Source organism: Giraffa tippelskirchi, chromosome 1 (assembly GCF_054371585.1).
Source record: "Giraffa tippelskirchi isolate mGirTip1 chromosome 1, T2T-mGirTip1v1.2.pri, whole genome shotgun sequence".
In the NCBI taxonomy this organism is placed as follows: domain Eukaryota; kingdom Metazoa; phylum Chordata; class Mammalia; order Artiodactyla; family Giraffidae; genus Giraffa; species Giraffa tippelskirchi.
The window spans coordinates 197,275,624-197,289,065 of NC_137275.1; the positions used below are offsets into that span (position 1 = coordinate 197,275,624).

Genomic DNA, 13,442 nt, shown 5'->3' on the forward strand with positions numbered 1-13,442 from the left:
CTTTGACACCCCACAAACTGCAGCACGCCAGGCTTCCCTGTCCATCAACAACTCCCGGAGTCCACTCAAACTCATGTCCATTGAGTCGGTGATGCCATCTAACTATCTCATCCTCTGTCGTCCCCTTCTCCTCTTGCCTTCAATCTTTCCCAGCATCAGGCTCTTTTCAAATAACTTAGCTTTTCACATCAGGTGGCCAAAGTATTGGAGTTTCAGCTTCGACATCAGTCCTTCCAATGAACACTCAGGACTGATTTCCTTTAGGATGAACTGGTTGGATCTCCTTGCTGTCCAAGGGACTCTCAAGAGTCTTCTCCAACACCACAGTTCAAAAGCATCAATTCTTTGGTGCTTAGCTTTCTTTATAGTCCAACTCTCACATCCACATGTGACTATTGGAAAAACCATAGCTTTGACTAGATGGACTTTTGTTGGCAAAGTAATGTCTCTGCTTTTTTTTTTTTTTAATTTATTTAAGTTGGGGGCTAATTACTTTACAATATTGTAATAGTTTTTGCCATACATTGACATGAATCAGCCATGGGTTTACATGTGTTCCCCTTCCTGGACCCCCCACCCACCTGTCTCTGCTTTTTAATACACTGTCTAGGTTGGTCATAACTTTTCTTCCAAGGAGTAAGTATCTTTTAATTTCATGGCTGCAGTCAGCATCTGCAATGATTGTGGAGCCCCCCAAAATAAAGTCAGCCATTGTTTCCACTGTTTCCTCATCTATTTGCCATGAAGCGATGGGACCAGATGCCATGATCTTAGTTTTCTGAATGTTGAGCTTTAAGCCAACTTTTTCACTCTTCTCTTTCACTTTCATCAAGAGGCTCTTTAGTTCTTCTTCACTTTCTGCCATAAGAGTGGTGTCATCTGCATATCTGAGGTTATTGATATTTCTCCCAGCAGTCTTGATCCCAGCTTGTGCTTCATCCAGCTGAGCATTTCTCATGCTGTACTCTGCATATAAGTTAAATAAGCAGGGTGAACTAAAGAGCCTCTTGATGAAAGTGAAAGAGGGCAGTGAGAAAGTTGGCTTAAAACTCAACATTCAGAAAACTAAGATCATGGCATCCAGTCCCATCACTTCATGGCAAATAGATGGGGAAACAATGGAAACAGTAAGAGATTTTATTTTGGGGGGCTCCAAAATCACTGCAGATGCTGACTGCAGCCATGAAATTAAAAGATGCTTGCTCACTGGAAGAAAAGCTATGACCAATTTAGACAGCATATTAAAAAGCAGAGGCATTACTTTGCCAACAAAGGTCCATCTAGTCAAAGCTATGGTTTTTCCAGTAGTCATGTATGGATGTGAGAGTTGGACTATAAAGAAAGCTGAGCACCGAAGAATTGACACTTTTGAACTATGGTGTTAGAGAAGACTCTTGAGAGTCCCTTGGACAGCAAGGAGATCCAACCAGTCCATCCTAAAGGAAATCAGTCCTGAATGTTCTTTGGAAGGACTGATGCTGAAGCTGAAACTCCAATACTTTGGCCACCTGATGTGAAGAATTGACTCATTGGAAAAGACCCTGATGCTGGGAAAGATTGAAAGCAGGAGGAGAAGGGGACGACAGAGGATGAGATGGTTGGATGGCATCACCAACTTGATGGACTTGAGTTTGAGTGGACTCCAGGAGTTGTTGATGGACAGGGAGGCCTGGCGTGCTGCAGTCCATGGGGTCGAAAAGAATCAGACATGACTGAGCGACTGAACTGAACTGAACTGAACTGAATCTTTCATTCTAGAGGCCCCCCAAAATCATTTATTCTCAGAATAGATACCTTGCTTCTGTGAAATGATAGATTAGCTTGATCATAGCATTACAAAAGAATTTCATAGTTAGCAAGTAAAAGTATGTGTAGTAAATTTATTGTTTATTGTTTTTAGTATTTTCCATTGACATGAAAAATTTTAAGAACAGTTGATCTCCTGAACATTTTTAATATACAGTTACCATGAAGGCTCAATCTTTGTTTTTGAACTCTGTGTCTTTATCCAATTACTTCTTCCAATCAGCACTGTGTTATATTTTTCATCTATCCAGAGGTTGTGCTTCTTCCTCTTCTGCTACTGCTGTTTTATCATTGTGGATAGTGTGGAGAATAACACAGTATCCGAAAAAACAGCTTTCTACCAGTAACTCCTCCTTTTGGGAAGAACATGTATATGTTTGGGGACATCCTCCAAACTGGTGTCCAATAGGGTACCAGTAGTCCAATAGTCACATGCAGTTATTTAAATTAATTAAAATGAAATAAAATGTAAAAACCCAGTTTCTCAGTCACACTAACTCACTGCAAATGTTCAATGGTCCCAAAAGGTTAGTGGCCACCATACCAGACAGCATAGATTACAGAGCATAACCATTATCACAGAAAATTCTACTGGATGGTGCTACTGTAAAGAATCCATGTTTGGGACTTCCTTGGTGGTTCAGAGGTTAAGATTCTACCCTTCCGATGCAGGCTCACCAATTGGATCTCTGGTCAGGGAACTAAGACCCTGCATGTTGCACAAAATAGCCATAAAAAAAGCAAAACAAAAAGAATCTATGTTTCTGTCTGGAAATTGGCAGCATTGGGATTCTTAAGTCATTGTATTTCCACAAACCACAGAAGCTGAATATATTTTTTTGATAATAAATTCCTTTCAAACAGGGCCTGAGTGATACGTTTGACCGTGTAGAATCCCTCAAGTACCCTTCCATGAACAGAGATCTTAATGTTTTTAGATGATGCTGTTGGTCCCCCAAACTAGACTCTCTGGCCCCCAAAGCAAGTATTAGGAATAACCAGTAAATTATCCCAAGGGACAGGAATTAAAGTACAAAGCCTCATACTTCATCACCAGGTACTTACTGGGTCAAGCATGAAGAGGTCCACTCCTTGCCCTGTGGAAAGAGCCACCAGGGTTGCACTTCCGTAGAGCGCATAGCCAGCAGCCACAATGTTGCGACCTGGCTGCAGGGCATCCTTTTCAGAAGGCTCGTCCTCTGAGGTCTGCAAAAGAGAAAGAGAAACATTACTGTCTCTGGAGAGAGCCCTTTGCCAGAGATGGCATCACCGACTCGATGGACATGAGTTTGAGCAAGCTCTGAGAGTTGGTGATGGACAGGGGCGCTTGGTGTGCTACAGTCCACGGGGCTGCAAAGAGTCAGACACAACTGAGCGACTGAACTGAACTGAACTGCACTTCAGATCTACTTGAACCACGGAAGGAAGTGCGGTTCTCAGATTTTCAAGCTGCAGTAAAGGTAGCTGGAGGAAATGAGTTGCTATGTTAATGACTGGGTCTAGCTGAGCCATTGCAAAGGCCATTCTTGGACTTCTCCATTTCCTGAACATAGTTGACTCCATCCTGCCAAGAACAGCATGCCAAGGTGCTAAAATCACAGCCTCTCTTAAAAATCATAAGCCATGCTCCTTAACGATTATAATGACCAAGGTCATTGAGCTCTGATTTTGTGCAATATCTCATTTTATATACACAACAGCACTCTGAGATAGGTATCTTTATGGTCTCCAACATCCAGATGAAAAACTCAGAGCCTGAGTGATTGGATAATTCACCCAACATCAAGCGGAGCTGGAATCAACTCAGGCAGCTGCCCCTTCAAGGCCCTGCCCCTGCCTGTTCCCACCCTCAGGGCCCAAGTCTACAAATCTGGACATTTTCTTGAGGAAGCCTCTCTTGTTAGCTAACAGTGCTAACAGTGTGCATGGAAGTGGGAATTCAGTGAGACAGGGTGAGGCAGTCATCCAAGAAAGAAGCAGCAAAGGTTCTTGATGGAACGGGAGAGCCGCAGATGAGACTGGATTTCACAACCTGCTTTTCCAAGGATCACTTGAAAGGGTTGTCTTTCCCTCAAAAAAGCAAGGAATCAAATCTTATGAATTCAGAAAAAATGAGAGTGAACTTCCTGCCCTCACTGTAAGGAGCTGATTGGATGGGGGAAGGAGAGGCAGGAACATGGCCACTGGGCTTGCTCAGTTCTTTTTCCACCATAGTCTAAGATTCTGACTACACTGCACACACTTTGGAAGCAGTGGGGGAGGGGGGGTGTTTGCAGGAACACTCGGGCTCTGGTTCTACACCTTAACGTCATTATGGATGGCAAATGTGAGAGGAGCTTTGAAGGAAAAGTGAACGGGCAGATCTGAATGAACTATTCTCAGAGCAAAAGATCCAACTAGCTTCAGCTTCACACACTGAGCAAATAAGTGTGACACATGTGACAAGTTGAGGCTCCCAGCTTGCTTCCCAAAGGTCACCATACCTAAAGACTGTAGTGTTCCCTATGCAAGGATCAAAAATTGTTGGCCTTACTGCTTCTGTCATTCGATTTTCTCCCATCTGTTTTTTAGAGTAGCTACCACAGATATTCAGCTAGATGCTGTGTTCTCTCTAGACACCCATGATTTTGGCTAAAATGTTAGGGGAAGCGCTGACTGAAAACACCGACCTTGGTTAGGCACGATAGTAACCATTTGCATGAGCTATTTAAGCAGGGAAGCCCTGGTAAGGAACACAGAACTAACAAGCCACCACCAACTGGAAGAGCTGGGAAAAGTTCAAAAGGAGATAACACATGTCCTACCAACCTCTCAAAATCTTCCTTGCTGGAATCCACCTTGGCTGAGCAATGTGTGCACCACTAGGAAGGACCCAAAGTCAGAATGATTGGCCAGAGGTGACCAGGAAATTAATCCCATCCCCATAAAACCCAGGACTGAGACTGGGAGCCACGTGGCAGGGCAGTCCTGGGTTCCCTCACCCTCTTGCTCATAACCGGGGCATCCCTTCCCAATAAAGTCTCTTGCTCTGTCAGCACATGTGTCTCCTCGGACAATTCACTTCCGAGTATTAGACAAAAACCCACTCTTGGGCCCTGGAAGGGATCTCCCTTCCTGCAACAAAAAGACAGGTCCAGAAATACTACATAGAGATTTCCTCCTGAGCAGAAGATTCCAGAGAGCTGGAAACTGATGGAAGTGAAAGATAACACATTTAAAGTTAGGAAGACAGATTTGGTGATTATGTTCATAGGAAAGAGAATGATCTTGAGCTTGAATATTACACACACATTGGAAGCATGTCCATTATGATAATTAACTCCTGAACAAAAATTTTTTGGGGGGGCCATGCCATGTGGCTTGTAGGATCTTATCTCCCCAACCAGGGATTTTAACCTGGGCCCCCAGGAATGAAATCATGGAGCCCTAACTACTGGACCATCAGCAAGTTCCCGAAAAAACAATTTCAAGGTAAAAAAATAAGTTGTAATTATATGAGATTTTATATCTTTTAAAGTACTGTTGGGGAGAAAGAAATTTTCCTCTACCCTTTTAAGTTCTTCAGACTCTTCTAAGAATTAGATTGATATGAGACAAATTAACAGGATAAAAAAAAGGTTTGGTAATATGTATACATGGGAGAGACCCAGGAAAACTGTAACTCGCCAAAATGTCTAAAGCCTTCATCATCAGCTAAAGACAAAAGAGGATGTTGGAGGTAGTGGCTTGGGACTTCAAATGTGAGGAAGGCAATTCACACGGAGATGGAAAAGCAAATATTTGGTAAACAAATGTTCCCGGGACCCTGTGGAGATAATCAATACAGAGTGCAATTCTAACAAACAGACTCTGCTAAGTTCCTGACAGTCTAGAAGCCTAGTTTCATACTATAATATTGATGGTAATAGCTCCCTTCCGGAAAAAAAGTCTTACTATCCACATTGTTTTAGGCAACTGGGGGTAGCTTAAAGGTTCTTCTTGAGTCTTTCAGGCCTTAAAATAATCAGCCTAAATGAATTCTCATGCCATGGAGACACTTTTTGGGGTGGAAAATTTTGCTTCCCTACGGCACAGCACTTTCACATTATGTTTTATGAACCAATGAAGAGGCTCTATAAAATTTTTTTGAAAGAGAATTTTTCTGTTTCAACGAGAACCTTTCTCTTCTTCTGAAAGAGAAGAGACGGAGGTCAGAAAAGTACACAGCATCTTGAAATCAGCCAGTGATAAAACTGGGGCTTGACCCAAGTCTCTTGGTGGGAAGCCAGCGTTCTTTTCAATATCACATGGAATATGGGGCCAAGTTTGCTGTCTGCTAGTAAAATCACAATGACTTTTCTTTTTTTGGCCATGCTGTGCAGCTTCTGAGATCTTAGTTCCCCTCCCAGCGATTGAATCCCCACACTTGGCAGTGAAAGCACAGAGTCCTAACCACTGGACTATCGAGGATTCCCTTAAGGCCTTTATTTTTACACCAAATTTTACCCTTTTTTAAAGATGCCACATTCTTTTTAATATTTTTGTTATTTTCATATTTCCTCAGGACTACAAAAACCATTAATTAAAAAATTAAAACAGTATGTTCCCTTTAATATCTTTCCTTACTTTCACAGTCTTGCATTCTGATATTTTTTTTTTCTTGCAGCTAGATACATTTTCATCCAACTTGCACATGTACTCGATAAATTCCCTTTATTTCCAGATTCCCAGGCCACATACAGATTTGAGAACCAGGCTCTAGAGAAACGATTCTCAATGAGGTCAAGCACAGCATTATCACCTGGGATCTTGGAAATGCAAATTCTTGAACCTCATCCCTGGCCTACAGAATCAGAAGCCCTGGGCCCCCAGAATCAACCTTCCACACTAAAGTGTGGGAGCTACTGCTCTACAGCATGATCTCTTATTTTTTTTTTTTTTTTAATATTTAAGGTCCACTTTTATTATTCTTCATAGTATTCATCATATAATTTCTATTAAAATGAATTGATGATATGCAGCACTTTTAATATTCTAATAAAAGACAATACTGAGAAAAGATATACATCTCCATTTAAAAAAATTATTTTAAAGCTTTGGTAGCATATTGGCTCTTGTTCTTTATCTAGTCTGCCACTTTGTCTTTTTTTTTTTATTTTATAAATTTATTTATTTTAGTTGGGGGCTAATTACTTTACAATATTGTAATAGTTTTTGCCATACATTGACATGAATCAGCCATGGGTTTACATGTGTTCCCCTTCCTGGACCCCCCACCCACCTCCCTCCCCATCCCATCCCTCTGGGTCATCCCATTGCCCCGGCCCTGAGCCCTTGTCTCATGCATCGAACATGGAATGGTGTTCTGTTTCACATATGATAATATACATGTTTCAATGCTATTCTCCCAGAACGTCCCACCCTCCCCTTCTCCCTCAGAGTCCATAAAATTGTTCCATGCATCTGTGTCTCTTATTCTGTCTCGCATATAGGGTTATCGTTACCATCTTTCAAATTCCATATATATGCATTAGTATACTGTATTGTTGTTTTTCTTTCTGGCTTACTTCACTCTGTATAATGGGCTCCAGTTTCATCTATCTCAGTAGAACTGATTCAAATGTATTTTTTTTTTAATGGCTGAGTAATATTCCATTGTGTATATCTACCACAGCTTCCTTATCCATTCGTCTGCTGATGGACATCTAGGTTGCTTCCATGTCCTGGCTATTGTAAACAGTGCTGCGATGAACATTGGGGTACATGCATCTCTTTCAATTCTGGTTTCCTCGGTGTATATGCCCAGCAGTGGGATTGCTGGGTCATATGGCAGTTCTATTCCCAGTTTTTTAAGGAATCTCCACACTGTTCTCCATAGTGGCTGTACTAGTTTGCATTCCTACCAACAGTGTAAGAGGGTTCCCTTTTCTCCACACCCTCTCCAGCATTTATTGCTTGTAGACTTTTGGATAGCAGCCATTCTGACTGGTGTGAAATGATACCTCATTGTGGTTTTGATTTGCATTTCTCTAATAATGAGTGATGTTGAGCATCTTTTCATGTGTTTGTTAGCCATCTGTATTTCTTCTGTGGAGAAATGTCTGTTTAGTTCTTTGGCCCATTTTTTGATTGGGTCGTTTATTTTTCTGGAATTCAGCTGCAGAAGTTGCTTGTATATTTTTGAGATTAATTGTTTGTCTGTTGCTTCGTTTGCTATTATTTTCTCCCATTCTGAAGGCTGTCTTTTCACCTTGCTTATAGTTTCCTTTGTTGTGCAAAAGCTTTTAATTTTAATTAGGTCCCATTTGTTTATTTTTGCTTTTATTTCCAATATTCTGGGAGGTGGGTCATGGAGGATCCTGCTGTGATTTATGTCGGAGAGTGTTTTGCCTATGTTTTCCTCTAGGAGTTTTATAGTTTCTGGTCTTACGTTTAGATCTTTAATCCCTTTTGAGTTTATTTTTGTGTACGGTGTTAGGAAGTGTTCTAGTTTCATTCTTTTACAAGTGGTTGACCAGTTTTCCCAGCACCACTTGTTAAAGAGATTGTCTTTTCTCCATTGTATATTCTTGCCTCCTTTGTCGAAGATAAGGTGTCCATATGTGCGTGGGTTTATCTCTGGGCTTTCTATTTTGTTCCATTGATCTATATTTCTATCTTTGTGCCAGTACCATACTGTCTTGATGACTGTGGCTTTGTAGTAGAGCCTGAAGTCAGGCAGGTTGATTCCTCCAGTTCCATTCTTCTTCCTCAAGATTGTTTTGGCTATTCGAGGTTTCTTATATTTCCATACAAATTGTGAGATGATTTGTTCTAGTTCTGTGAAAAATACCATTGGTAGCTTGATAGGGATTGCATTGAATCTATAGATTGCTTTGGGTAGTATACTCATTTTCACTATATTAATTCTTCCAATCCATGAACACGGTATATTTCTCCATCTGTTTGTGTCCTCTTTGATTTCTTTCATCAGTGTTTTATAGTTTTCTATATATAAGTCTTTTGTTTCTTTAGGTAGATATATTCCTAAGTATTTTATTCTTTTTGTTGCAATGGTGAATGGTATTGTTTCCTTAATTTCTCTTTCTGTTTTCTCATTATTGGAGTATAGGAATGCAAGGGATTTCTGTGTGTTAATTTTATATCCTGCAACTTTACTATATTCATTGATTAACTCTAGTAATTTTCTAGTAGAGTCTTTAGGGTTTTCTATGTATAGGATCATGTCATCTGCAAACAGTGAGAGTTTTACTTCTTCTTTTCCTATCTGTATTCCTTTTATTTCTTTTTCAGCTCTGATTGCTGTGGCCAAAACTTCCAAAACTATGTTGAATAGTAGTGGTGAAAGTGGGCATCCTTGCCTTGTTCCTGACTTTAGGGGAAATGCTTTCAATTTTTCACCATTGAGGATAATGTTTGTACAGCATGATCTCTTAAGGACTTTCAGCAAAGTGGAAGTCAAAGGCAGAACAGAATTTTTTATTAAAATCTTTAGTCTTCCCCATTGAAGTTTCTGAAATATCTTCATTTAGTCCTCAGAAGGATGACATTTTCAGTGTATGAAACCAGAGTTCTGTTCTCTGATTTCTCCCAAACTAGAACCTATTCTTTCTCAGAGCTGTGATCCTGCAGCCTCTGCTTAGTATCACACCTTGTCCTTGGTCCTCTAGACTCTGCACTGAGGCTTGTAAAGAGCCACTCTTCCCCCTTTGGCTCCTCTGGCTTTGAATTACAAATAGACCTCACTGGCCTTCAGTTCAATTCAGGCTCTCAGTCGTGTCCAACTGTTTGTGACCCCATGGACTGCAGCACGCCAGGCCTCCCTGTCCATCACCAATTCCCAGACCTTGCTCAAACTCATGTCCATTGGGCCGGTGATGCCATCCAACAATCTCATCCTCTGCCATCCCACCATCTCATCCTCTGCCATCCCCTTCTCCTTCTGCCTTCAATCTTTCCCAGCATCAGGGTCTTTTCCAATGAGTCAGTTCTTCACATCAGGTGGCCAAAGTATTGGAGTACAGCTTCAGCATCAGTCCTTCCAATGAATATTCAGGACTGATCTCCTTTAGGATGGACTGGTTGGATCTCCTTGCTGTCCAAGGGACTCTCAAGAGTCTTCTCCAACACCACAGTTCAAAAGCATCAATTCTTAGGTGCTCAGCTTTCTTTATAGTCCAACTCTCACATCCATAGATGACCACTGGAAAAACCATAGCCTTGACTAGACAGACATTTGTTGACAAATGAATGTCTCTGCTTTTTAATTTGCTGTCTAGATTGGTCTTAACTTTCCTTCCAAGGAGTAAGCATCTTTTAATTTCATGGCTGCAATCACCATCTGCAGTGATTTTGGAGCCCCAAAACATAAAGTCATCCACTCTTTCCACTGTTTCCCCATCTATCTGCCATGAAGTGATGGGACTGGATGCCATGATCTTAGTTTTCTGAACGTTGAGCTTTAAGCCAACTTTTTCACTCTCCTCTTTCACCTTCATCAAGAGGCTCTTTAGTTCTTCTTCACTGTCTGCCATAAGGGTGGTGTCATCTGCATATCTGAGGTTATTGATATTTCTCCCGACAATCTTGATTCCAACTTGTGCTTCTTCCAGCCCAGCGTTGCTCATGATGTACTCTGCATAGAAGTTAAATAAGCAGGGTGACAATATACAGCCTTGACGTACTCCTTTTCCTATTTGGAACCAGTCTGTTGTTCCATGTCCAGTTCTAACTGTTGCTTCCTGACCTGCATACAGATTTCTCAAGAGACAGGTCAGCTGGTCTGGTATTCCCATCTCTTTCAGAATTTTCCACAGTTTGTTGTGATCCACACAGTCAAAGGCTTTGGCATAGTCAATAAAGCAGAAATAGATATTTTTCTGGAACTCTCTTGCTTTTTCGATGATCCAGTGGATATTAGCAATTTGATCTCTGGTTCCTCTGCCTTTTCTAAAACCAGCTTGAACATTTGGAAGTTCACGGTTCAGGTATTGCTGAAGCCTGGCTTGGAGAATTTTTGCATCACTTTACTAGTGTGTGAGATGAGTGCAATTGTATGGTAGTCTGAGCATTCTTTGGCATTGCCTTTCTTTGGGATCGGAACGAAAACTGACCTTTTCCAGTCCTGTGGCCACTGCTTTGTTTTCCAAATTTGCTGACATATTGAGTGTAGCACTTTCAAAGCATCATCTTTTAGAATTTGAAATAGCTCAACTGGAATTCCATCACCTCCACTAGTTTTGTTTGTAGTGATACTTCCTAAAGCCCACTTGACTTCACATTCCAGGATGTCTGGCTCTAGGTGAGTGATCACATCATCGTGATTATCTGGGTCGTGAAGATCTTTTTTGTATAGTTCTTCATGTATTCTTGCCATCTCTTCTTAATATCTTCTGCTTCTGTTATGTCCATACCATTTCTGTGCTTTATTGAGCCCATCTTTGCATGAAATGTCCCTTTGGTGTCTCTAATTTTCTTGAAGAGGTCTCTAGTCTTTCCTATTCTATTGTTTTCCTCTATTTCTTTGCATTGATCATTGAGGAAGTCTTTATTTGCTATTCTTTGGAAATTAGTCAGTCCTGAATATTCATTGGAAGGACTGATGCTGAAGCTGAAATTCCGATACTTTGGCCACCTGATGCAAAGAGCTGACTCATTTGAAAAGACTCTTACGCTGGGAAAGATTGGAGGTGGGAGGAGAAGGGGATGACAAAGGATGAGATGGACATGAGTTTGAGTAAGCTCTGGGAGTTGGTGATGGACAGGGAGGCCTGGCGTGCTGCAGTCCATGGGGTTGTAAAGAATTGGACACGACTGAGCAACTGAACTGAACTGAACTGAATGGCCTAGTAGTTTCCCCTACTTTTTTCAATTTAAGCCTGAATTTTGCAATAAGGAGCTCATGATCTGAGCTACAGTCAGCTCCCAGTCTTGTTTTCACTGACTGTATAGAGCTTCTCCATCTTTGCCTGCAAAGAACATAATCTGATTTCAATATTGACCATCTGGTGAGGTCCATGTGTAGAGTCCTCTCTTGTGCTGTTGTAAGAGGGTATTTGCTCTGACCATTGCTTTCTCTTGACAACATTCTGTTAGCCTTTGCCTTGTTTCATTTTGTAGTCCAAGACCAAACCTGCCTGTTACTCCAGGCATCTCTTGACTTCCTACTTTTGCATTCCTTATTTTTACAATCCCCTATGATGCAAAGGACATCTTTTTTTGAAGCTAGTTCTCAAACATGCTGTAGGTCTTCACAGAACTGGTCAGCTTCAGCTTCTTCACCATCAGTGGTTGGGGCATAGACTTAGATTACTGTCATGCTGTATGTTTTGCCTTGAAAACAAACTAAGATCATGCTGCCATTTTTGAGGTTGCACCAAAGTATTGCATTTCAGACACTTTTGTTGACTATGAGGGCTACTTCATTTCTTCTAAGGGATTCTTACTCACAGTAGTAGATACAATGATTACTAGAATTAAATTCACCCGTTCCCATCCATTTTAGTTCAACAATTCCTAACATGTAATGTTCTCTAACATCTACTAAGAAGCAGATGTTCAGTATTGCCATCTCCTCCTTGATCAGCAGCTTCATTCTTTCTGAACCTGTTAGTAATTGCCCTTCATTCTTCCCCAGTATCATATTAGACACCTTCCAACCTCGGGGGCTCATCTTTTAGTGTCATATGTCTTTATCTTTTCGTACTGTTCATGGAGTTCTCCTGGTAAAAATACTGGAGTGTGTTGCCATTGCCTCCTCCAGTGGACCACATTTTATCACAACTCTTCACTATGACTCATCTGTCCTGAGTGGCCCTTCACAGGATGGCTCATAACTTCACAGAGTTATGCAAGCCCATTCGCCATGACAAGGTTGGTACCAGTGACAAGAGCATTCATTTTAATTTAATCTGATAAACATAAGATAGTGTTGTTTTTTTCAACTTGGTCAACTTAATGGGTGAAAAAAAAAGATACTTGCTTCAGTTTCCATTTTGTATAATTAATAAAGTAAATTTTTATATATTAATTGACCATTTTATTTGTTATTTTGTAAGTTGTCTATTTCACATCATTGGTTACTTTTCTATCTGGATATTCATCTTCTTATTGTTGATTTTGGGCTTCCCAGGTGGCGCTAGTGGTAAAGAACCTGCCTGCCAATGCAGGAGACGTAAGAGACTTGGGTTCAATCCCTGGGTCAAGAAGATCCCCTGAAGGAGGGCTTGACAACCTCCAATATTCTTGCTTGGAGAATCCCACGGACAGAGGAGCCTGGTGGGCTACAGTCCATAGGGTAGCAGAGTCGGACATGACTGAAGCAACTTGGCACGTGGGCAAAGTTGATTTGCTTTTTTACATATGAAAAATATAAATTCCTTATATGTTGCAAACATTTTCCTCAATTGTCATCTGCCTGTTAATTTTATTTACAGTGTCTTTTCTTTTGCAGTTTTTTTGGTAATTAGAGCTCTGAAGCAACCTGCTCTCTCACTAGAGCATTAAGCAACATTGTCCCCCTTCTTTAGCAATACAATCAGAGAGAATCTGTGGTTATTTGGACTAGCCTTCAAAGCTTGTGCTTTACTTAAATTTTAAGACAAAATTTCTGTGTTCGAAAATCACCAAAATCCATATGTGATAGCCCATATTATATA

General features: G+C 40.9%; 1 protein-coding gene across 1 annotated transcript in view; it reads right to left on the minus strand.

The window, feature by feature from the left end:
• Positions 1 to 13,442, minus strand: part of FBP2 (fructose-bisphosphatase 2) — a 36,721-nt gene that overhangs the window by 13,888 nt on the left and 9,391 nt on the right. Inside the window, exon 4 of the mRNA XM_081522399.1 lies at positions 2,872 to 3,012. Coding sequence (XP_081378525.1) covers positions 2,872 to 3,012 — 141 coding nt within the window. The remainder of the gene's footprint in view (positions 1 to 2,871; positions 3,013 to 13,442) is intronic.